Raw genomic sequence first — 26,105 nt, forward strand, 5'->3', positions numbered from 1 at the left:
TTGCGTCAATCGATGTCGGCACTCTATAACAATTTTTTATATTGAATATAATAATATGTGTCATGAAACTAACTATCGAACAATTGAAAAATCTCAACCCCTATCCTAACGGAAATACCCACTTCTGATTGGTCGAAATTGACGACACATGCGGCGGGTCCCTAACAGAGACATCAAAATCAAGCTTCCTGGGGGAAATCGGCATTGCAAATACATGAAAGTAAGGGAGACTTTTGTTCCTACCGAAATGTGTTCCTTAACAAAGACATCTAAACCAGACTGCCTGGGGGAAATCGGCATTGCAAATACATGAAAGTAGGGGGGACTTTCGTTCTTACCGAAATGTGTTCCCTAACAGAGACATCAAAACCAAGCTGCCTGGGGGAAATCGGCATTGCAAATACATCAAAGTAGGGGAAACTTTTGTACCTACCAAAATGTGTTCCCTAACAGAGACATTAAAATCAGATCATTATCAAAGAGTTTAACGATATAATTGTTCAAACAGATCCGAAATCAACAGATAGCCTAACGGAATCCTACGTCAATTATGCGGTCGTGTCTCGGACACAACCCTCCTGTGACTTCTCTATCAGATTAGTCGGCCCTAAGGCAGTTTTAAATTGTTGAAATTTATATGAAATTTTTTTTTCTTGGCGTTATTTACCTTCTAGAAGTACGTTGTTCTGACCCTAATTTAAACTATTTTCTATGGTTTTTCAGATATTCTCACCAAAGCTCACCATTATAATATAAAATTATCTTCGGACACAGTTTTTGTATGATATTTTTTTACTACTTGCAATCAAAAGTGGTTTTAATTTACATGAAGTGCTAATTTGATTTGGGAAAAATAATTTTCATTCATAATTTTCATTTTCAAGTTGCGTCATTTCTTCTGCAAACCCATATTGTCATGCCTACTCCCCCATTTCGTAATACGAAGTTCAATGCCGTCAACGCGGATAGCGCACCGCCTGACAGCAACGCGAGCCGAAACCGAAACGAAACGTCAACCAACAAAGACCGAAACCAAATTCCTGTACCGTGTGCAGTTTTATCATTTTTGTTATTGTAAATAATGGATTTTGTTCCGTTTTAAATCGCATTTGCAAAGTTCCAGTTTGGTTCCTATGGAATGATGTGACTAGTTGTAGGACAGTAGGTGAAAAGTGTCTTGGGTTCTGTGCAGTCTTTTCTATCTTCAAACAGTTTGACGAAAAAGAATTTTTGTTTTCGGTTTGTGTGTATCGTTTGTTATCGCACCACCAAACCATCCGGTACACACGGTCGATCTTCAGCAGCGGGTTTTCGGCGACCAGTTCCTATGGCATCTCACAGGGAAAGCATAAGTAATATTCTGCCACCGTTTGTGACCGAAATCGACATCAACGAAATAGAAACTATCGGGGTCTGTGGATTTTGTGTTATTTTTTTTTCGGCGGTTTCGAAGCCCCAGTTTATTGATTGCACGTATCTGTTTCAGACCGTGGGAAAGGGAACGTTCGGAACCGTGATCAAGGCGAAGTGGCAGAACAATTACGTCGCCGTTAAGTTTATCGAGCTTGAGTCCGAGCGGAATGCATTTATCACCGAGGTTTGTCAGCTGTCGAGAGTGGCCCATCCGAATATCATCGGACTGTACGGAGCATGCACCAAGCGGCCAAACGTGTGCCTTGTGATGGAGTATGCCGATGGGGGCTCGCTCCATTCGGCGCTGCATTGCAGACCGAAACCGTTCTATACGGCGGCTCACGCGATGAGCTGGGCGAGACAGTGTGCGGAGGTGCGTTTCTCGACGCCAGGGGGAATTTAAATATTCAGTTTTCGAAATTCTTTCAGGGTGTTGCATATCTGCATGACATGACGCCAAAGCCAATGATCCACAGAGATCTGAAGCCCCCGAATCTGCTGCTGGTTAACAACGGAACGGTGCTCAAAATCTGTGACTTCGGCACCGTCACGGATAAGTCCACCCGGATGACCAACAACAAGGGCAGTGCCGCCTGGATGGCCCCGGAAGTGTTCGAGGGATCAACGTACACGGAGAAGTGCGACGTCTTCAGCTGGGGTATTATTCTGTGGGAGGTGATAGCCCGCGAGCAGCCGTTTAAAAATGTGGAAAATTCGTACGCAATTATGTGGAAGATGCATCAGGGGCGCAGGCCCACGCTCATCGACGATTGTCCCAAACCGATCGAACAGCTGATGATTAGCTGCTGGAATCAGATTCCGGCGGAGAGGCCGGCGATGCAGGAGGTGGTGGAAAGGATGAATCAGCTGTGTAAGCTGTTTCCCGGCGAGAATGAACCGATCGTTTATCCGGTGGAGTTGGACGAGGATAATGAGGTGAGCGCACTTGTTTGTAGGATGTTGATTTTGTCCTCGAAGCTGGAACACGAGTTGGTCCCCAGGGACTGACACTGAATTTTTCGTCTTGTTCTCTCCAGCATCATCGGACCGACAGTGGCCTTTTCATTGAGAACGACAGTATCAAAACTAGAAAATAATTTCAAAACTTCTTTTTAATATGTTTTGGATTGTCCGATTTGGATCAAATATACTCCGTTTTTTGTAAATTTTGATGCCATTCCAATAATGTCTCTCTCATAGAAGTCTTGGTCCTTATTGACGAAGAACTCTAGCAACTCATTTTTGCAATCTCTTGATCCCTATTTTTTATCACTCAGGAAATTTTGCAATGCGAGAAAAAGGTGGTAATCGCTTGGTACCAGATTCAGAATATATGGTGGATGCATTAAAACATCCCAATCAAGCTCCCGGAGTTGTGTAGCCTTGCGTTGTCCTGATGGAACACAACACCTCTTCTGCTGGCCAATTCCGAACGTTTCTGGTCAATCACTAGTATTGCATTGAAAAAATTTAAGAAAAAAAAGTCACAGGAGGGTTGTGTCCGAGACACGACCGCATAGTTGACGTAGGATTCCGTTAGGCTATCTGTTGATTTTGGATATGTTTGAAGAATTGCATCGTTAAACTCTTTGATAATGATTTGGTGGCCTCCTGAAAAGGGCCGTTTTGTTTGGTTGTTGGGTATTGGTTGTTCACTCCACCAGTGTTTATCGAGTGATGTTGACAGAAGGATGGTAAACAGTCGTTGGATGGTGCGTATCAGATAAAAGATACCGAAGTGGAACGAGATATGATGAAAACAGTCCTCTGTGATCCTAGACAAGATGCCTCCTGTGTTATGTATGGATGAAATAAAGAAAAAAAAAACTCACCAATGTAATATAAGATAATTACCAATACCGAATACAATTATCAATTTTTCTCATCAGTAAAAACACTTTAATATAGGGAAAACATATTTGAAATGGAAAAGGTCATTTTCTTTTGTAATTTTTACTTTCTGTGTGATTTTTCAACCCAATACCAATTTTAATTGGACTAACAAAACCAAATAATATATGTAGAGCAATTACTTTTTCTAATATTTCTTAACTTTTCCAATTTTTCTCACCGTATAAACTTTCATTGGGTGAAAATGAACACAACAAAACAGACAGCTTAAACCAAACGACCCGTTCTCGAGCGGGGACACACCTTGGTGTGCTTATTTATGAAAATTTAAATAAATCGTTTCATATATCAAGTCATTTTTAACACAACTGCAACCATATACAATTTTACATTTACACCTGGGCTGAATTTTTCACAATATACGATCGGTCATTGATATGAAATTTCACGAAGCAACCAACATTAAAGTTCCAAATTTGAATTTTATTTGCTAGAATTAATCGTATCACTCACCTAACTTGCAATATAAAAATACCCTTGATTTCCATATATTTGCAATGTCGATTTCCCCCAGGCAGCTTGGTTTTGTTGTCTCTGTAAGGGAATACATTTCGGTAGGAACAAAAGTTGCCCCTACTTTCATGTATTTGCAATGCCAATTTCCTCCTGGCAGCTTGGTTTTGATGTCTCTGTTAGGGAACACATTCCGGAGGGAGCAAAAGCTCCCCCTACTTTTATGTATCTGCAATGCCGAAATCCCCCCGGCAGCTTGGTTTCGACGTCTCTGTTAGAGACCCGACGCATGTGTCCTCAATTTCGACCAATCAGAAGTGGGTATTTCCGTTAAGATAGGGGTTGAGATTTTTCAATTGTTCGATAGTTAGTTTCATGATATATATTATTTTCTTCAATATAAAAATTGTTATGGAATACCGAAATCGATTGAAGCAAAAATTTCATCAATTCATCATGAAATGACTGAGCAATAAGCGTTTGAAATTGGACAATTTCCACGATGTGCTCGATTTTCGATTTTCAATTTTCAATTTGTACCCCAATATGTTCCCGAAAGACGTAATCCTACGTCAAAATTCAAAAAAAAAATAAAAAACGGGTGCAAGAGCGGGCCACCAGCCGGGTTCAATCCGAAGAGCTACCGCCACACGGAAATAGCAGCCATCAGCACCAAGGAAGAAACGCTGCGCCTACGAGACGTGTTGCGACTGCCAGATGACAGTCGTCCACACTTGTGGGTACCACGAGGCGACGGATCATGTGGTCACCAGATATGAACCGATTAGTGATCCGCGCCTATTACATATGCACTGCTTTGGAGACGGACATGAGCTCGGATGCTAACAATGTTCGAGGAATAGTATCCAGAGTTCGTCGGGAGGCTCGATCAGAACGCGATAAACGCGAGGCGTTGAGTAATTGTGCGCAACAATATGCTCTCCCAAACGAAAATCGACGAGATCAAGCACAGGCGCAGAAAGAGCTAAGCTCCAAAATAAACAGGGCAAGCGATGTGTCCAGACGATGTTCAGTACGGTTGAGCAATTTACCTTCCTCTTTCCGAAAGTGAGCAACAACTTGAACCCATCAGAGTACAGACCGATAACGTGCCTATCGAATCTGTACAAGATATCAAGCAGCATAATAATCGCCAAAGTTTTTGCCTACTGCGAACAACGTCACATCATCGCAGAAGAGCAGAAAGGATGCAGGAAAAATACGCATGGCTGCAAAAGCCATCATTGACGCAGCCATAGTCGGACAAGCAGTATATAACCAGCGGTACCTAAGTATGGACTACATCGACTATAAGAAGGCTTATGACTCAATAACTCACTCGTTCATCGTCCAGGTATTGGAGATTTATAAAATTAATCTCCCCGTCGTTAGGATCCTGTAGCATGTGATGAGGCAATGGAGCACGTCTCTACACCTCAGTGATGGGGGAAATGTGTTGCAGTCTAGAACGCTGCAGATAAAGAGGAGGATATTCCAAGGCGACTTTGGTTTTGTAAGAAATCGAAACAATTAGGCAATTCAATTTCAATATCGTAAACGATCGAAAGAAGGACAAAAGGAAAACATGATTCGATAATAGCGAACCGTGTGAACGATCCTAAGATAATAATCTCTCCTACCGGTAGCTGGTGCAATAAAACCCAATGCAATAGAGTAACGACATTTCTTATCGTGCTAAGTTCGTTGCCCTTAGATTGCAGTTATGAGTCAAAGATAAGTTCTAACCAGGTTGCATGTGGTGAATCACAGATAAGCGATAGGTAAAGGACTTATAAGCAAAGGAGCAAGAACGTTTATAGTTTTCTCTTTCCTTCACACATTAGATTTGATTTTAGACTAGAATTAGGATAGGATAAAAATTGTATAAAAACCCAAGGTTCTCTGAATAAAGTAAGTAGTCTTTGGAATCGTGTCGTACGATTAAATCCGACACTTCCTATGGAATCGACTGACGAGAGTTCTTCAGATTCAAGTTTTTCAACTTCAGCAGCAATAGTTGTATAATTTGCGCTCGGAGTTCGTGAAGATCTTATACTCGTTGATCCTCCCGCTTAGTTGATATTTAATAGATTGATTCTGCTCCCGTTCGTTGCTCGTTCTGTACGGAATTAGTGCGAAGGCAGTCAGTTTAATTTGTTGAAAGGAATAACACTGGTTAGCTTCCGTTCGTGGCTCGTTCCGTAGGGAATTAGTGCGAAGGCAGTCAATTCAGTTTGTTCCAGGAACAAGGGTAATTCACTCGACACTTTTTCTTACTTCAACCCAGTAAAGTGCCAATCTAGATTCGCAAGGTTGATTCCAACCGAGTTTGCGTATTGGGCATCTTTTACAGGTTTTGTCTGGTACTGAACACTCTCAGTAGGACGCTCACTAGAAACGGTTATGGCTATAAGATAAGGTATGGGGATGGTGCTCACGAAGAAGTGACCCATACCTTCTACATGGACGATCTCAAGGTTTATGCTGATTCACGTCAGCGTCTAGGTGTAGCAATCTGGGTTGTCGAAGAAATAAGCAGGGACGTCTGCATGAAATTCGGCCATCTGCTGAAAAGACAACTCACCGAATCCTGAGGCTACGACGGTCTATAACGGCGAGATGATAAAAGACATGGTTCGTGGCGAATCTTACAAATAGCTTGGATTTCGACACCTCACCGGGATTCACCACTCCGACATTAATACAGAGCTGCAAGATAAGTTATTGAGTCGAGTGAACTGTGTCCTGAGGACTTTCCTCAACGCGGGGAACAAGGTACGCCCGATCAACACATTCGCGGTTTTCTTGCTGATCTTCAGTTTTGGTGTAGTCAAATGGAGCAAAGCTGACCTAGAAGACCTCGGGAGGAGGATGAGGAAAGCATTCAAAGAGGCCGATTTGCATCATCCTCAATCGGCACTGGGGAGAGAGTATCACTACCACGCAAAGAATGGGGACTTGGAATAGTCGACATATCTGCACTGTGTGTTGCCCAGGTACGACAACTGCGCGAGTACTTCGCAGAACGCGCCAACCAAAACGCGCTATACCGGACTGTCTGCGCCGCTGACAGCGCTCTGCACTTGGCAGAAGATTGCAGCTTGGAAACCCATCAACTGGACCGACTACACGTCGACAAGGCCGCATCTAATCTGTGGCTAACGCGTGGTGAACTCTTTTCAGTAGTAGAAGTGTTTCATACAAATGAAACAAATTTCTGCATAACTCGAGAATAAATCAAGCAAATGGAACCAAATTTGGCATATGAAGGTTTACGGAAGCAATAAAAGCTTCTATGGTGGTTTGACACTCCTTTCCCCTCATTAAAGAAGGAGAGGGGGGAGGGTGCTGAACAACTCGAGAACTAATCAAATAAATGGAATCAAACTCAGCATATAGAGATTTTAGGGATCGAGAAACGTTTCTATGGTAGTTCGACACTCCTCCCGCCTCTCTAAAGAGGAGCTCCCATACAAATGAAACACAAATCTCTGCATAACTCGAGAACTAATCAAGCAAATCGAGCCATATTTGGCATGTGGAGGTTTTAGGGGGCACGTTCAGGGCTGTCTTCATTCTATCATATTTGCTGTATCGAACATTTATTTCGTGTAACAGAGAAATATGTTATTTGCAAGAGGATGAGAAATCGTGCACGAGAATTGTGTCTGAAAATAATCTGATATTATAATGTCGAGTTTTGGTAGAAGTACTGAAATTTTCTAGTAAAAAATAATTTTAAAGGGTAGATTAGTGAACAGTTCTGTGATTGGACTCATGAGGAAAACGTGGATGTGATAACAAAAACTAAATTTTGGGCGGGACGAAGTTTGCCGGGTCAGCTAGTCACTTATAAAATTCGAACAGTTTATCAGAGAGCAATTCAACGCCAAATTAATCAGCCACTTCCTCGATTCTCCCCTTTTTTTTTTAATTTGTTCATTTTTCCAAAAATTCATAACTTTGAAGCCTTCTGCTTCAAAGTCTTGCTAGTCTTTGAAACAAGATTTTGAGAAATCAATTAACTTTCTATGAAAATTAGAAGAAATGTTTAAACTGTTGAGAAAACTTTCTCATAAATTGAATAAAATATCGAAAATTATTATATTATATTTGTTTAAAATATTGTTATATTAGGCACTTTTTATAGCCAAAACATTTGACGGAGCATCTGCATTTATTAACCAATAAAACAAATTCTATTTGCATTGGTATTATCCAACTGAGAACAATTCTGTTTCGGTTGTGCGTCGCAGTTCCACAACATCTGACCAGGAGCAAACAAAATAAAACACTATATGCCTATTGAAATTAAAATAAAGAATGTTTTTTTCAGGGTGGGTTTTCAAGTGCACTTGCACTTGCTATAACTTCGCGGAGCACAAATTTCCCGCGGAGCACCTTTTGAAAACCCTGAGGTAGCTGATCCGAAATATTTTAATTGATAAAGAATCACAAAAAAAAATTATAGGAGGTTGTGTCCAAGATACGACCGCATTGTTGACGTAGAACTACGCTGTTATTTTATATAAGTCGCTTGTTCATACCTTCGGATATTATTCTATAATGATGTGAAATTTTCGAAACAACTGCTTAGTAGAATAATCTTTGAAATGGTTTTTCATTGTAGAATCAGTTGACGATAATTGATTGATGCTTCATTCTTGCCCTTGCAAAACAATACACTAACTGATCGTATATCGCAATTTATTTCATGTCAATGCATTGAAAATTTACCTCGAATGCTATTCCGGTGGCCTTTTCCGCAATTGACATAGACTCGGCTACAGTCGATTATATACATGTTACACAAGCACCATTATTCCACATATCATAACTACATCAATATATCTTTGGCACCGAATGGAAACAACAACAATGACAACACTTGCAAGTATCAAATATCATGCTACATGTTATTTAGTATTGCCTCAAAGCAATCGAACCTCTAGGCATCGTTCGTACAATGTAAACCAAGCGCCAAACAAGCGTTCGCCATAGCATGCATACAGAACCATACATTGGTGGCTTGAAGCTAATAGGAATACAAATACTTCTCATCATTTTGCGCTATTCTCAAAAGAAACGCTTTTGTTAATATTACTGGCCTCAAAAAAAGTTGCGTTACTTTCTCATGCTCGAGAGAAGCGCAACTGTCACCCTTAGTGGGGGAATTTTTGCTACTGGTAAGCGAAACCTAATCACATAAAACACTCCAGAACGACATTTACTTTCTTGATGACTAAACAAGCGAAATAAACTCTTTTTGTTAATATCAACAACCTCGAAAACAGTAGCAATGCTTCATTATGATCAATATTAGCGCAAATGCAATCCTAGTTGTCACACACTACGTGAAGCGTCCAATTTATGATGCGGAGAGAAAAACACACGATACGAATAACGCGAAAACGAACAGAAAAAACAAACGACGATATCCAAGTTGGATTACCACTGGTGGGGTCCAATCTTAGATCGAAACGCAGCGAAAGCAAAGTGAACTGGATTGCTCAACCGATGCCGAATGAAAGTTGGCCTCATCTTCTTTCTTTCTTTGTTTTTAAGAGGTTTTAAACTTTGAAGTTCATTCGCCTCTATTTTGCCTCAGCGAGATCCACTGTTTATACTCAAGGCAAATATTCCCCTTCATTCTTCTACTTTTCCTTTGTTCACGGCGACTTCAAATCCTACGATTTCCCCTTCGTTGGTCGTCGATAAGTTGCTCGTTATTGACAGCTCTGTTCGGGAAAGCACACAAATGGACAGAACAAATGTATGGAAAATGGAAACGCCCAAAGTTTTCATGAATTTTAACCATTCACAAACCAGGGGATTCTGATGTATAGCATATTAAACAAATCTTAGGGAATTTCCGATTCGTTTAGTATGTAAATCGCTAAAATCCGTTCGCGGCAAAAATAGTTGTTAACGTTAACTTTATTTCATAAAAACGTGACCTGTTTTCTGATTTGGCACCCTTAATGAAAGACGTAGTTCTACGTCAAAAAAAGCGGGGACATTTTCTTACCACCTACCCCCCTAAAGTTGTCTACGTGGTATGTGAACAGCCCCTTTGGGCCTTGATATTGGAAACTGAATCGTACGGCAAGAAGTTAACGTTTTTTTTTTTTTATATAAATCGTTTATTTTTACAGGCTCAGTTACATTAGTTTAAAGGAGCTGAATTCTTAAATGTATTTTTTAAAACTATACATATACAATTTTCCTAACACTATGGTTAGTAAGGTGGAAAACCGATTACTCGCGGTTTACTCGAGTTTAGAAGGGTGACATATTCTTTCAGGAAGGGGATGGGATATAAGGGAATTGTTACAATGTTGATGATCACACTCAATTCTTAAATCTATTCGTATATCTATTGTCTATTTACATTTCAACTTATTTTATTGTTTATACCAAGGGGGGCAATCGCTCGCAATGGATGAAAAGGAGGGTATGAAGACATAGGGACAATCACACACGAAGATCGATAGTTTTAAGGAAAACATATATTTGGGTCATGTAATCAAGGTCTAACCGAGCCAACACATCTCTCACCGGCACATTGGGCTGTCTTCCTCGGGCCCGAAGGGAGTTTTCTAAATTTGATCTGGCGACAAGATACACCTCGCACGACCAAACAACATGCTCGATGTCGTGATAACCTTGACCACAGACGCAGAGATTGTTGCTGGCAAGATTGAAACGAAAGAGTAGCGCATCTAACGAACAGTGATTGGACATGAGTCGGGAGAAGGTGCGAATAAAGTCCCGACTCAAGTCCAGACTTTTGAACCACGATTTGAGGCTAACCTTAAAGATAATCGAGTGAAACCACCGGCCCAATTCATCTTCATTCCACTTTCGTTGCCAGTTAGCGATGGTATTTTTGCGGACTAAAGAATAAAATTCATTGAAGGCGATTTGACGCTGATAAATATCGCCTTCAATTGCACCTACCTTTGCTAATGAGTCAGCCCTCTCATTACCCGGAATTGAGCAATGTGAAGGGACCCAGACAAAGGTAATGACATAACAGCGTCTGGATAAAGCACTCAAAATTTCTCGTATTCTCTCAAGGAAGTACGGCGAGTGCTTTTCCGGCCTCACTGAAAGGATAGTTTCGACAGAGCTAAGACTATCCGTTACAATGTAATAGTGTTCAACAGGTCGTGAGGCGACGCTGTCCAGCGCCCGGTGTATTGCTGCCAATTCAGCAGTATACACTGAGCAAGGATTCTGAAGACTGTGGGAGGTGCCAAAAAGTTCGTTGAACACTCCAAATCCTGTGGACTCGTTTATAGTGGACCCATCAGTAAAGTACATATTATCACAATTGTTACGCCCATACTTTGCATTGAAGATCGTAGGAACGATCCCCGATAGAAGGTAATCTAAATATCCATGGATATCTTGCTTCATGGACAGATCAAATTGCACAGAGGAATTGATGTAGTCAGGGAAACAAACACGGTTGGGAATATACGAAGAAGGATCAACCTGCATGGAGATGAATTCATTATATGAACTCATGAATCCGGAGTGAAAATTTAACTCGATCAGCTGCTCAAAATTTCCGATCACCAATGGGTTCATGACCTTACACCGGATGAAGAACCGAAGAGATAATAAATTGAAGCGATCTTTTAGTGGGAGTAGGCCTGCCAAAACCTCGAGACTCATGGTATGCGTTGAGGGCATACATCCCAACGCGATACGGAGACAAAGATACTGAATTCGCTCGAGTTTAATGAGGTGTGTTTTGGCAGCTGATTGAAAACAGAAACTGCCATACTCCATCACTGAGAGAATAGTTGTTCGATACAACATTATAAGATCTTCGGGATGGGCTCCCCACCAGGTGCCGGTAATTGTACGGAGAAAGTTTATTCTTTGTTGACATTTTTTACTCAGATACCTAATATGGGCCCCCAAGTACATTTGGAGTCGAACCAGACCCCAAGATACTTGAATGACATAGCATGAGTGATCGGTTTACCCAAAAGTTGAAGCTTTGGTTTTGCTGGTTTATGCTTCCTAGAAAAAACCACCATCTCTGTTTTCTCCGTGGAGAATTCGATCCCTAGCCCAATGGCCCAGGTTGAAAAATTGTTCAAAGTATCTTGTAAGGGTCTTTGCAGGTCGGATTCGTTTGATCCTACGACAGACACCACTCCATCATCTGCAAGTTGTCTTAGGCTGCAATTTTGTGTAAGGCAATTGTCGATGTCGCTTACATAGAAGTTGTACAAAAGGGGGCTTAAACATGAGCCCTGGGGGAGGCCCATGTAAGAGACCCGACTTACTGCCGAATCTCCGTGAGAAAAGTTCAAATGTTTCTCACAAAGCAAGTTATATAACATATTATTCAATAGAGGCGGCAGACCCCGAGAGTGTAATTTGTCCGACAAAACCTCTATTGAAACAGAATCGAAGGCCCCCTTTATGTCCAAGAATACTGAAGCCATTTGTTTTTTTTTTTCGGCGTAAGCCATTTGAATTTCTGAAGAAATCAACGCAAGACAATCATTCGTCCCCTTGCCCTTGCGGAACCCATATTGTGTATCTGAGAGTAGGCCATTCGTTTCAACCCATCGATCAAGGCGAAACAAGATCATTTTCTCCAACAATTTCCGTATACAAGACAGCATTGCTATTGGGCGGTACGAATTGAAGTCGGACGCGGGTTTTCCGGGATTTTGAATAGCTATAATTCGCACTTGTCTCCAATCATCTGGAACAATATTATGCTCCAGAAACCGATTGAATAAATTCAATAAGCGATGTTTCGCCACATCAGGGAGGTTTTTTAACAAGTTGAACTTAATTCTATCCGTTCCTGGAGCCGAATTGTTACAAGAAAGGAGAGCAAGAGAGAATTCTACCATCGAAAACTCGGAATCAAGATCGCACCTATCTTGTGGTATATCTCGAACAATTTTTTGCACAGGAGCGGAATCAGGAAAAACCTTCCGTGCAAAATTGAAAATCCATCGATGTGAATGTTCCTCGCTTTCATTCGATGAAGAGCGATTTCTCATGTTTCGAGCCACTTTCCATAATTTTTTCATTGACGTTTCTCGTGACAAACCTCCCACGAAATGTCGCCAATAAGCACGTTTTTTACCTTTGATCAAGTTTTTAAATTGATTTTCAAGGTCTAAATACGTTTGAAAATTCTCAATGATTCCTCGTTTCCGAAAAGCTTTAAATGCATTCGATTTTTCTACATAAAGCTTTGAACATTGGCTATCCCACCATGGATTGGGAGGCCTTCGGCGAATGGAGGAACCTGGGATGGGTTTCGTTTGAGCGCGAATCGTGCTGTCATGGATCAAACGAGAAATGAAGTTATACTCCTCCAATGGAGGCAAACCATCTCTGGAATTGATGGCTAGAGCAATCGCGTCCGCATATTTTTTCCAGTCAATGTGTCTTGTGAGATCATATGCCATGTTTATAGATTCAGAAGAATTCGACCCAATGGTGATGGAAATTTTGATTGGCAAGTGATCATTACCGTTGGGGTCCTGGATTACATTCCACTTGCAATCTAACGATAGTGAATTCGAGCAAAGCGAGAGGTCAAGAGCACTTGGGTTAGCAGGAGGTTTAGGAACACGTGTTGTTTCCCCAGTGTTCAAAACGGTCATATTGAAGCTGTTACAAAGGTCATATATCATCGATGAACGATTGTCGTCGTACTGTTCCCCCCAGGCAGTTCCGTGATAGTTGAAGTCTCCCAAGATCAATCGTAGCTCAGGAAGGAGTGAGCACATGTCATCAAGTTGTTTGCGGCTAACCGCAGCTCTCGGAGGCCAATACAAGCTGACAATACAGAGGTCTTTGCCTCTGATGTTTGCATGACAAGCAACAGCTTCGATCCCTCCAATAGGTGGAAGGTCAATTCTAAAAAATGAGTGGCACTTATTGATCCCCAAAAGCACCCCTCCGTATCTATCATCACGGTCCAAGCGTATAATATTAAAATCGTGGAAAAAGAGATCATCTCGCGAAGAAAGCCAAGTTTCGGACAGAGCAAAAACATCACAATTGAAGTTATGAATTAAAAATTTGAATGTATCCAATTTAGGGATAAGACTACGACAAACAGAGATATCTCCGACCTCTCTATTTAAATTAGACATCAAGAGAGATGATCATTGCAAGGAGGGGCCATGTTTGCATCAATTGTTGCAAAATTGTCTTCAGTACTGGAAGCATTGAGATGACAATGGTTCTGATGGAATCGGAAACATTAAAACACGTGAAGATTTGATCCACAAGGTCAGTCAACTTTATAAATCCCGATTGGGAAGTTGAGCTGGACGCAGAAAAAGGGACAGTTGGGGTTTTTGATGTCCCCTCGAGTGCTGGGTCGTTCGAAGGTGAACTATTCCCACGGAAGCCAGGAGGAACCTGATTTGGCTTGTCCGCTGCACTCGATATTTTAGGCAAGCTAACATGGGGTACCACCGATGGGACTTGTCGTTGAACTTTGGGAGTGGACACATTTTTGCGCCGGGAATTCCCTTTGAAAATAAACGGTGTGCTCTCGTTAGCTGTATCCGCTTCCAATTCGTCAACTGGCAGTGAAGCAAAGACATTGTTTGTTGGTAATGGTTGTTGTTGTTGAGCCAGTGGAGAAGCGCCCTTTAAAATATCCGCGAAAGTGCGTTTCGAGCGTTCCTTCAAAGAGCGCTTTTGTTTATCCCAGCGACTCTTGTAAGTTTCACAAGATGAGAGCACGTGTGGGGATCCCCCGCAATATGGACACTTATGCTCAGTCGCACTGCAGGATTTCCCCTCATGTTGCTCTCAGCAAGTGGCACAGCGCTCCTTGTTGGCGCAATAAGCTGCTGTATGACCAACTGACTTGCATTTGTTGCAAGTCATGGGCTTTGGCACGAAGAGTCGCACCGGCAGCCTCAATTTGTCCACCATAACGTAGTCAGGGAGGGCGGCACCAGCAAAAGTGACTCGAAACGAGTCGTACGGCGTAAATTTCTTTTCTTCTCCTTCCTGGGTAACTTTTCCAAGTTGGCGACATTCCAAGATTTTGACTTCCATCGAAGGAAGCCTCTTGAACCTGCCAACTCCCATACTTTCTATAGTTTTGCACGTCAGACCCGTTTCAGATATAACGCCCCCAATTTCTACGTTATGGGAGGGAATAAAAACTCGATATTCGAGGATGAAATGCTTATCAGCAACAATATCGTTCGCGTCCTTTCGGTTAGTCACGACGACTCACAGTTTGTTCGGTCTTACTTTGCAAATTTCGGGAACAGAGGTGTATCTTTTCAGATCTGTCATAATCTGTACGACCCTCAAGGCTTTACCATTAGGTTTGGGCCGGAAAAAAACAACCCAAGGACCAGCGCCAGGCGCATCGTCCGGATAAACCCTGACACGGGGAGCGGAAACAATAGGAGAGGAATTCGAGGACAAGGTTTGAGTGGGGACAGTAACATCAGAGGGGGGAAGGGATGTCGATGATTGGGTGGAAGTATTGGAGGAATCAGGGGAAAGGTTTGCAATCTTTTTTTTGGAGGGGGGCTTGGTAGTGTGAGTTGACTCATCCCCAGAAGAAGAATCTTCGGGCATAGGAGTCCGTTTAAGGGACTTACTACACCCTGCTTGAGCAAGCGAGGGGGAGTCTGAAATGTCCATGTCTAGACCCCCACCCTCCTCCATTCTTAGAACGAACGATTATTACCTTTACAATTTTTTTATTTATCTCACTTGTTAAAAAAAAAATTAAAAAAAAACTTCAATAAAATAAAAATAATAACATAAATTTGTTGTTCCGATATGCGCTCTGTTACCCTATTAAGGGAGACACAAAAGCCACGCGCTACGGAGACAACACAATAGCAGAAGAATAACGTTATTGTTGTACTCAACTGAGCGTCAACCACGTTTTGACGGTGCCGTTATGGTTATCCACTACAGACGCCGATCCAGACTACTGCAGAGGCACTGCTTCCTCGGTTCCGGCTGCTTTGGGCACTTTGGGCACTAATTCACCACAGAACACACGAGAATAAAAACCAACTCGTTGGGGAGAAGAGAAAAAAAAACTTCGAGAACAATGCTTGAGGAGTGATGAATAGCTCCTTCCAGCTCCTTCAAGTTGTTAGCGAGGAATGGAAGAAGTTATCGTTGAAATATTACATTTTTCCTTGAAATTTTTTTCAATGTGTATATAATCGCATTATATATAATCGAATCCGACCTGTATTCTTATTTATAATTCTTCACATTCAATTCAGACTCAAATAAACAGGACTACATCATAGTCAAAAAACTATATCTCTAATTTGCTATAATTTTCCCTCCCACAGCAAAGCTCCTACGAGAGCACCCTGGACTCGAACCAATGCGGCAGCTCAATATTCAACTCTAACATTTCTAGCAAGGGACGCCACAGCACGGTAATGTCGAACAACACAACCAACAGCACACCGATGGCGAGCGCCAGCAATGCCTTCCCGCGTCTAAACACACTCCGTTCCAACGTCGTCACCTCGCCTGCTGCGAACCATCGGTCCACCAGTATCGGCCGCAATGCTTACAGCAGAGGCTCCGATTATGGGCGCTATCAGATTAGAAACGATACCACCGCCGGGGGTGTTGGTTCGCATTACGCTAGAAATATTCGACCTGCTCCGGCCGCCCCACTGCATGGGAACTACGAGCTCGGGGTAAGGAATGCGGCCCTCCGGAAGTATAGAGCCAAATCGCCTCCGCCGCCACTGCAGCAGCAGGAGTCTTCGCTTGGATTGATTAAACCGGCTCCTATTGCTAAATTTAGTCATAATAATGCTAGTCATTTGCAAAGTCCCCTCAGCTTGGAGATCGATCAGGTTTGTATTCCAGTTTGCTAGTTTGGGGGTGTTTTTGATAACGCTAATTCGCTCGTTGCAGTCCATGACCTGGAAGACCGTTGACAGCGGAGAGCCTTTATCGGACCTGGTGGATAGTTCATGTGAGTTTTGATATATTTATGACTATATACGGACACTTTGAGAAGATTTTCTCAGCTACAGTCATTTTATTTTTTGAAGCGACTAACGATTTCAAGCAAATGAACCGTTTCACGTGTAGTTATCGAACTTTGTCAGAAGCTGACAAGCCGAGGTGACCTGAGTGGGACCGCGTTGATGCGGACAGAAATATGTTAAAAATCTGGCAGCAATATCGTCAGCGAGCATCGAGGCTGACATAACATTAACGCAACAGGTGTTTCGTTCGGGGGCAAGTCAGCTAGCTCTGACTCATTTGCAACGACGCTCGCTCTCTTGGGTTGGCCTTTAGAACGAGCTGAACATTATTTAAGAATCGAATATTTGCGCCATCAGCAGCCGGTCGTCGTGTACGCGCACGACGGATCGGATCGGGAGCGGAGAGAAATTCTGAAATGTTCGAAATTTTATTGATGCATTAAAAACATCCACCGAGGGGAGATTTATTGCGCTAGCGAGTTGAGAACTGTCGCGTCGAGGAAGATGCGCTGTCTCACCCGCGATGGGGTGTTGGGTGGTTGGGTGTAAAACCTTAGGTTCGAAAGGTGTTTTCGAAAATATGTTTGAATAATAACAAAAAGGTCATTTTTGACGTCACTTTGTTGACAGAGAAAAAAGTGTATACGCTGTGTAGTTCGAATTTGTGCTCTATTTTCATTCGGGTGAGCAAAACAAAATTATATCGAAACACATTACTGTCTCATTTCTAGAGCGATTGTTTTGTTCGCTGACTGATTTAATAACAAGAAAACCTAGAAAATATTTCTACAAACATGCCATTGCTGTTATTGTTTTGAAGCGTTTTTTGAATTGATTATTAATAGTTTATCATGATCTATGATGTACATTAGTATCTAAACCATCTATTTCCTTTAATAAAGTAAAGCACTCTTCTGTCCTGTCCGCTATTTAACATAGCTAGAAGGTGTTATGGGAAGCTCAAGTTCCAACACGCGGAGAACGAAATTTTCAAACTTGCAAATGCATGCAAACTTGTATACCCAACTGAAACACGAAGTAAGGTTTAAGAAATCTGGATTTATGCGTCTAGGAGCTTATTAACACCTAGGTAGTGCGGATTGAATTAAAACGGATGGAGGTTTTAAGGTGTAATAAATGGTTCTATGGTGGTTAGATGCTCCTCTGCCCTCCCCCCCATTTCTAAGGGAGGGCGGAGCTGTCATACAAATGAAACAAAAATTTCTGCATAACTCGAGAATTAATCAAGCAACTGAAACCAAATTAGGCATATAGATGTTTAAGGGTGCAATAAATGTTTCTAAAGGGTGTGTCACATCAAATTGCATCACGGAAAAAACGCTGTAGAAATTCGCCCAGTAGACCGATCCTTTTGAAAATTTTGGACAGTAAAATAAAAACTATTAAACAACTTTTGGCATTTTCTTTTTATTCATACTTCGAGCCCAAGCCCGTATGCTCGCACCTTCCTCTTTACCCCGTTCATAAGGTTCTGTACAACGTCAGGTTGTAGTTTTTTTTTTTTTGAACAGAAATCCATTTTCTCTTGAAGTCCGCCTCCGATTTGACAACTTTTGGGTTCTTCCGGAGGGCCTGCCAATAGAGAAATCCAGCGCGTTGGGCGGGTTCATTTCCTTTGGCACGAAGGTGACCCCGTTGGCTTCGTACCACTCCAACACGTCCTTTGAATAGTGGCACGAAGCGAGATCCGGCCAGAAGATGGTCGGGCCCTCGTGCTGCTTCAATAGTGGTAGTAAGCGCTTCTGTAGGCACTCCTTAAGGTAAACCTGCCCGTTTACCGGGCCGGTCATCACGAAGGGGGCGCTCCGCTTTCCGCAAGAGCAGATCGCTTGCCACACCATGTACTTTTTGGCAAACTTGGATAGTTTCTGCTTGCGAATCTCCTCCGGAACGCTGAATTTGTCCTCTGCGGAGAAGAACAACAGGCCCGGCAGCAGACGAAAGTCCGCTTTGACGTAGGTTTCGTCGTCCATTACCAGGCAATGCGGCTTCGTCAGCATTTCGGTGTACAGCTTCCGGGCTCGCGTCTTCCCCACCATGTTTTGCCTTTCGTCGCGGTTAGGAGCCTTCTGAACCTTGTATGTACGCAGGCCCTCCCGCTGCTTGGTCCGCTGGACGAATGAACTTGACAAATTCAGCTTATTGGCGACATCCCGGACCGAACTTCTCGGATCACGTCTAAACTGCTTAACTACGCGCTTGTGATCTTTTTCACTGACGGAGCATCCATTTTTGCCGTTCTTCACCTTCCGGTCGATGGTTAGGTTCTCGAAGTATCGTTTTAGTACTCTGCTGACCGTGGATTGGACGATTCCCAGCATCTTACCGATGTCCCGATGAGACAACTCCGGATTCTCGAAATGAGTGCACAGGATTAATTCACGACGCTCTTTTTCGTTCGACGACATTTTTCCAAATTTACGAAAAATTGACAGTGAAGCATGGCCAACGTGATCTATACACTCTTATCTGATTATAAGCGAGAGCTGAAGATATGATTCCTAAAAATTTAATTTCTACAGCGTTTTTTCCGTGATGCAATTTGATGTGACACACCCTTTATGCTGGTTAGACACTCCACCCCCTTCTCTAAGGGGGAGCTGCCATACAAATGAAATACAAATTTCTGCATGTAACTCGAAAACTAATCAATCAAAGGGAGCCAAATTTGGCATGTGAAGGTTTTAGGAGACACGAAACGTTTCTATGGTGCATAGACACTCCCTCCTTCCTTTCTCTGAGGAGTTTGTACTCCTCCCCCTCTCTATGGGGGGCTACCGTACAAATGAAGCATAAATGTGTGCATAACTCAAGAACTTATCAAGCAAACAGAACCAAATTTGGCATGTGGAGGTTTTAGGAGACAAGAAACGTTTCTTGAGTGGTTTGATACTCCTCCTCCTGATAACGAGAAATAAATTTTGGGCGGGACGAAGTTTGCCGGGTCAGCTGGTCAACACTATTAAAAAGGTATTGTTATCAAAGGCTAAAATAATTAAACTTAAAAAATGGAAGAACTACATTTTTCCATCAATTGTTGAATTGACCATTGCATCTCTGAAAGAGCATCTCATATTGCAGGGTACTAGAGATGGGCAAATCAGCTCATCATGGTGAGCGACTCAGAGCCGTTCAGCTCATACAAGTGAGCTGCTCATTTGGAACAGCTCTTCAGCTCAGTTGAATTTTGCAGTTGTCCACACAATTGCATATGAAACGTAACTATCATTGGGACATTTTATAGTGTGCATTTTCTTAATATACGGAAAGCAAAAAAATAAAAGAATTTAATTTGTAATTGTACACAAACTAAAACTAACATGAATTCTTATAATATAATATACAACAAATATTGAATGCTGAAATCCAACATAGAAGATGCTTAGAATATGCTGAACTTAAACAACAGAAGAACCAGCAGTAGCCTAATGAAATGCCTTCAGAAATATTGGCCGAGACAACGTTTTTTGATAAAATTACCGAGATATTTTTTTTTTCATCCAAGGATATAAAAATAAATCCACTAAAAGGCGCAACGAGAAATAATTCTTCGCGGTGACAAAGGTAACAAAAGGACCATTATCAATCATTAGCATTCATGCCGGGTGGTTTTCTGAATTATTTTGATTCAGCACGCGGAAATAAATTTATGTTTTTCCACATTCATGTTTGAATAACAATATAATCTAGTAATTTTATTTACAAGCATATAATAATGTTTATTATTTTGTTTGGCGATGTAAGAAAAAATTAATGAAGTAACAAATGATTGAGTATTTTCAAAACAAAAACCAAAATCCAAAACCTCTGGCATCTCTGCTAAAGCTAAAGAACGAAGAGGGACACACGAAAACAAACTGACGTCATATCATAAAGCGCGGGAGACGAAAAATTCTTTCGCGTCTCACAATGCACACTCTCTGCAACTTTTGCGCTCCACAGCTCAGCAGCTCAGCAGCTCATCAGCTCAACAGCTCAGCTGCTCATCAGCTCAACAGCTCAGCAGCTCATCAGCTCAGCAGCTCATCAGCTCAACAGCTCATCAGCTCAACAGCTCAGCAGCTCATCAGTTCTCCAGCTCCGTAATGAGCTGATGAGCTGCGTTGTTTTGATTGCGAGCCGATCCGAATCTGCTCACTATGATGAAGCGATTCGAATGAACAGCTCATGAGCGGATGGCACATCTCTACAGGGTACCAGCCAAAAACACACCGGTGGTTCTCTGACTAGGTTGATTGGATTTTGTCACCAACAACTTGCAGCGCAGCGTTGGACCTCTTCTTCTTAGCTATGTTAGAGAGTGAGCTTTCTGACGCCACATACCAAGCAATCTATAATCAAAATAATCTGAATGATATGTTTCATACAAGCGAAAAAACTACCTCTGATATTTAGTACAACATTTTGATGTTTTGAATTTGTCTCGAACAAATGGATATGGCTTCGCATGGCTTTTTGATGCTTTCGGAGTTCCACAATTAGATTCTACGATGTTGTCAGAATATGGATTAAGATCTTCCCGAATGAAATCCACGTAATTATGATCAGGGATGGTAAAAAATCACATTCAACGATCAATGAATAAGTATATCCCTCTAGTCGGATGTTTTTAAATCACCCCCAGCAGGCGATGCTCTTTTATTCTTCATATGTACACAGAGAGAAAACTTGGAACGGTGAGCTACCAAGATCTCAAAAAAGCAATATGAAAGCGGAATCCCCACTGCTTGCACTCTCGAAGCATTACTTCTACTACTCAAGGTTTATCGTGAGTGCAAGCCACAAACGATTAATCCCATTCCATAGAGCGGATGATGAGTTCTTGATCGGAAAGTGTAACAAGAGACGATCAACTGAAATCTTACGACACTCGTGGAGGGATTTTTAATTCTCTATTGCACTGACCGCAGTGAGTGGCTGACTCAGTCTCGTGTCGATTTTATTTTGCTGTCGTCTCCCGCCCGATGAACAGCAGACGGGTAATGGATGCAATTGATTAATTTTATTACCAGCAGATTTGGGCGAATCTCATCCCGGCCAAAATCGTTTTTTAAATACCAATAATTCTGAACATTCACAGTTCTCTCCAAATAATTTTTCCAATAGTAATTCAATTAGTGACTTCACGAAACACCTTTCTGATTCGATTGCATTTCAGACCCTTTTTTATTTTGTAGATAAAACGAATCACATATTTGATTAATTCAATTCTGTGTGGTTACGTTCTTCGTTGCGAATAAATGTAATGAATTAGTATGGACGTATTTTATACATATATCGTGGACTTCCGACATATCTGGCAGTAGATTTATCGAACGACTAATGTTTTTTTATATCCCTTCACCACAATAGTTCAAACTAATGGACGCAGTGGTTCACACCCAACAAGGGAAAAAAATATCCCTTCAAACTTGTTGCATCTCTCAAGTGTACATATTGCTTTGACCGCAGATTTGGCATGGTTAAATCTGTTTAATTTCAGGTATTCAGTCTTCATTTTGTCAAATGAATACTGTTGGAACAATAGGTATCGCAGCAAATGATTATCAACATCCTACCTTATCATCAAACGGTATGCGAAGAATTTCAGTGAACTGACGGCATTGGAATATATGCTTTGTGAGGATTTATCCTTTGAAGGTCATTAACCTTTCTAAAGATGATCAGATGGAATATATTCCAATGTCGTCTGGAATAACCTGTCCAACACCTTATGATCGTAATATTTTTTTTTGCTATTATTCTGATGTTTCATAACACGGAACTCTATTGATTATTCGCCGAAAATTAATAAAAAATATCCTTGAAGTTAGCCTACGGTTTTAGTAGCAGTGCAATATGGTGAGCCAGTCTCAGGATAAGAAAACATTTAAAAATAAAGCTTTTTTTTTGAATGAATTAATACGTCAAAAAATTTCTCAGCTTTGTGATAGCAGAGAATCATTATCCATTTGAGTTGTATGAGTATTCCCCCCACAAACTGTGGATAGTCTATCTGCATACAAATTATGTAGAGTTCCACAATCCAAAAATTTTATGAGCAAATATTTACGTGCTTACACAAAAACATACATGTTGACATATTTGCGCTAATTTATGTTTTTTGATTAATTCAAGGTAATCAAGGTCTTTTCTAGCCACCAGTTTACTCGGGCCCGAAAAAAGAGGTCTGTATTTAGGCTGGCGGAAAAATATATCTCGCAAGACCACGTGTTCGATGTCGTAATAGCCTTGGCCAATAACGCATTTACATTAACTCATAAAATTAGTGATTTGAGTGGGATTATTGTTTGTAGTCTCTTGTAGATTAATTTAAACACCATCTGAGAAATCCTCTGTGAAACATTAAACATTAAAGTCGTCCTATCTGCTGTAGCGCATTTTTTTTATTTTACCCAGTTTCATCGAAGTAAACGCACTCGGAAAGGAAAATTGAACGCCCGGATGAGAGAGCGAGAATCGTACGTCATAGAGACACTCATTCCCATGGAGCAAATTCTTGTCAGGAGTTGTGAACAAAACGAGGACGGAGAGTAACTCAATTATTCGAACTAGTTTCAGTCTAGCAATGCTTTGGTCAACTCAGAGTTACCAAGTGAAAATCATTTGGTTATGATGGGTGAGGATTAATAGTTAGTCGCAGTTTGCACAGATTGCGATCTGTGCAGTTTGCGATTAATCGTAAATCACATCATGCTCCCTTGTTTTCCATCCTTGATTATGATCCGCTAGTGCTGGTAATGAATATAACGGTAAAGCAATCTGCTCTTCGTGTTGCTGAAGGACGTATTTTTTTTCTGAGTCAACTACCGGCTTATTTGTGGTGAAGGCATTCCGGTTTCTCACGAGGTTTCCTTTCCGGTTGAACTGAAACGATGTATTTCTATGATCCCGAAAATGTGTATGGAAGGTTTGCTATACTTTTGGTTTTCAATAATCAAACATCGTACTTACTCCACACATAGGGGAACCCTTATTCGGAACTAGTTTGCCGTCTCCACAAAAATCGACCCAGCGCGTCTGTAAAAACGTTTCCGAGGGTATACGATAAAAGCTTACGCGAACATGCTCACTCGTATTCGGGCAGTATTTCACTGTGCAACGCATTTTTAATGTCCACTTTCTTTGATATAATATTTTTTCGAACGAAATGAAAACAAACGAAGTCAGAGTCACGTAAATGTTTACTCCTGCGATTTGAAACAATTCGATAAGAAGTGAAACGAAGAAATGACAGATAATTAAAAAAAAATCTGTTAAAACATGTGAATGTCTGTTAAAAATGTGGAAAACTCTGTAACAGTGTGTAGATCCGTAGAAATGTCTTTTAACGTTAATTTTCACAGATTCATTAATTCTTCGTACATCGCGATGCACGTAAGATTGTATCTTGTATATACAGCCATTCCATGCCAAACCGATATAGTGGTTCTCAGATTTCTATGAAAGGTGGTAGTTTTGTTCTTAATTGCCAAATATTAGAACCGTATTTTTTATATTTTCGTTAAGGTGACCATTTCCATTTTAGGGTGGTCCGAAAAATGGTTCATAAATTTAAATTTTTTTGATCCATTGAACCGATTTAGATGATCGATATATCAAATTAAAGCCAAAGAGCCTTTTATTAAAAAATATAGAACTTGCAAAAAGATGGATTTTATTTTTGTAGTTATTGATTGTAACCGTTTTTTATTGTTTTCCTGATAAATCATATCTCAAAAAATATATATCTCTGATATAGACAGATGTTATTTAAAAACTCCTCAGCTTTCCAGAAAAAAATATAGCACCCACTATTTTTAACCGACAAAACTATGAAAAACTAATTCAATCAATAATTATAAAAATTAAAATCCAAAAAAATCGCAGACACAATTTTTTTTTAAAATAAAACAAATTCATAAGCTTCAATCTGATATATATAAAAGTTATCAATTTTTATAGTGGGAAAAAAGAGGAAAAATGGTTTTTTTGAACCATCGGTTAACTTTGAAGAATTATATCTCAAAAACAAAAAGTCACAGGAGGGTTGTTTCCGAGACACGACCTTATAGTTGACGTAGGATTCCGTTAGGCTATCTGTTAATTTTGGATATGTTTGAAAAATTACATCGTTAAACTCTTTGACCCTGTGAAGGGCCGTTTTGTTTGGTCGTTGGATATTGTTTATTCACTCCACCAGTGTTTACCGAGTGATGATGGCAGAAGAATGGTAAACAGTCGTTGGATGGTGCATATCAGATAAAAGATACCGAACGAGAACGAGATATGATGGAAACCGTCTTTTGTGATCCTAGACGAGATGTCTGCTATGTTATGTATGGATGAAATAACGAAAAAAAACTCACCAATGTCATATAAGATAATTACTAATACCGAATACAATTATCAATTTTTCTCATCAGTAAAAACATGTTACTTTAATATAGAGAAAACATAATTGAAATGGAAAAGGTAATTTTCTTCTATAACTTTTGCTTTCTGGGTTATTCAACCCAAATGCGAATTTCAATTGGACTAACAGCACCTAATACTATTTGTAGAGCATATGGGAAATCACTTCGAATATTTCTTCACTTTTCCAATTTTTTCCCGCCGCATGAACTTTCCTTGGGTGAAAATGAACACAACAAAACAGACTGCTTAAGCCAAACGACCCGTTCTCGAGGGGGAACACACCTTATTTTTTATTTATGAAAATTGAAATAAATCGTTTCATATATCAAGTCATTTTTAACACAACTGCTACCATATACAATTTTACACATACACCTAAATTTTTCACAATACAGGCAAATCTTTTTTTGTGCGGGGAATAGGGACAGCACAAAAAAAGTCGCATAAAAAAAATCGTGCGAAACTTCACCAGCAGCTTTAAAAAATCGTGTTACACAATTTGAAAAAAACTTTTTTTGTGCGGTAAATGGGGACCGCATAAAAAAAGTTTCTCCCAAAAAATAACTAAAATCCACGCCATTCACCGTTCAATTTCCTTTTGTTTCCCTGCTTTGCGATGTGACACTTTGCCTTTTCGGTTGCGCGTGGCTGTTTTGTGCTTTTAGTTGCATGTCGAAACGTGTTGCTGTTAGAAATTATGTCATTCAAAAACTTAGAAAAACTTAGAGCATTTGATGAGAGGAGGGGAATGATTTCAGAAGTGGATAATTGAGACGCAAATATGCTTTTTTCACACCGAAATGCATATAAACCATCGAGAAAAAAAATAAATGGACGATAACTTCGTCAAATATGCTTCTTTTCATACACCGCACAAGAACAGAAAACCGCACAAAAACAGGT

At 40.8% G+C, this 26,105-nt stretch overlaps 1 protein-coding gene across 1 annotated transcript in view; it reads left to right on the plus strand.

Annotated features, from left to right (window-relative positions):
* The first annotated feature begins 995 nt into the window (after nucleotides 1-995).
* LOC129770832 (mitogen-activated protein kinase kinase kinase 7) overlaps nucleotides 996-26,105 on the plus strand; it is a 106,197-nt gene continuing 81,087 nt past the window's right edge. The window contains exons 1-5 of the mRNA XM_055773940.1: nucleotides 996-1,411; nucleotides 1,487-1,786; nucleotides 1,843-2,349; nucleotides 16,125-16,646; nucleotides 16,708-16,768. Of these exons, the coding sequence (XP_055629915.1) occupies nucleotides 1,328-1,411; nucleotides 1,487-1,786; nucleotides 1,843-2,349; nucleotides 16,125-16,646; nucleotides 16,708-16,768 (1,474 nt within the window). The 5' untranslated portion in view covers nucleotides 996-1,327. The remainder of the gene's footprint in view (nucleotides 1,412-1,486; nucleotides 1,787-1,842; nucleotides 2,350-16,124; nucleotides 16,647-16,707; nucleotides 16,769-26,105) is intronic.

Source organism: Toxorhynchites rutilus, chromosome 1 (genome assembly GCF_029784135.1).
Source record: "Toxorhynchites rutilus septentrionalis strain SRP chromosome 1, ASM2978413v1, whole genome shotgun sequence".
In the NCBI taxonomy this organism is placed as follows: domain Eukaryota; kingdom Metazoa; phylum Arthropoda; class Insecta; order Diptera; family Culicidae; genus Toxorhynchites; species Toxorhynchites rutilus.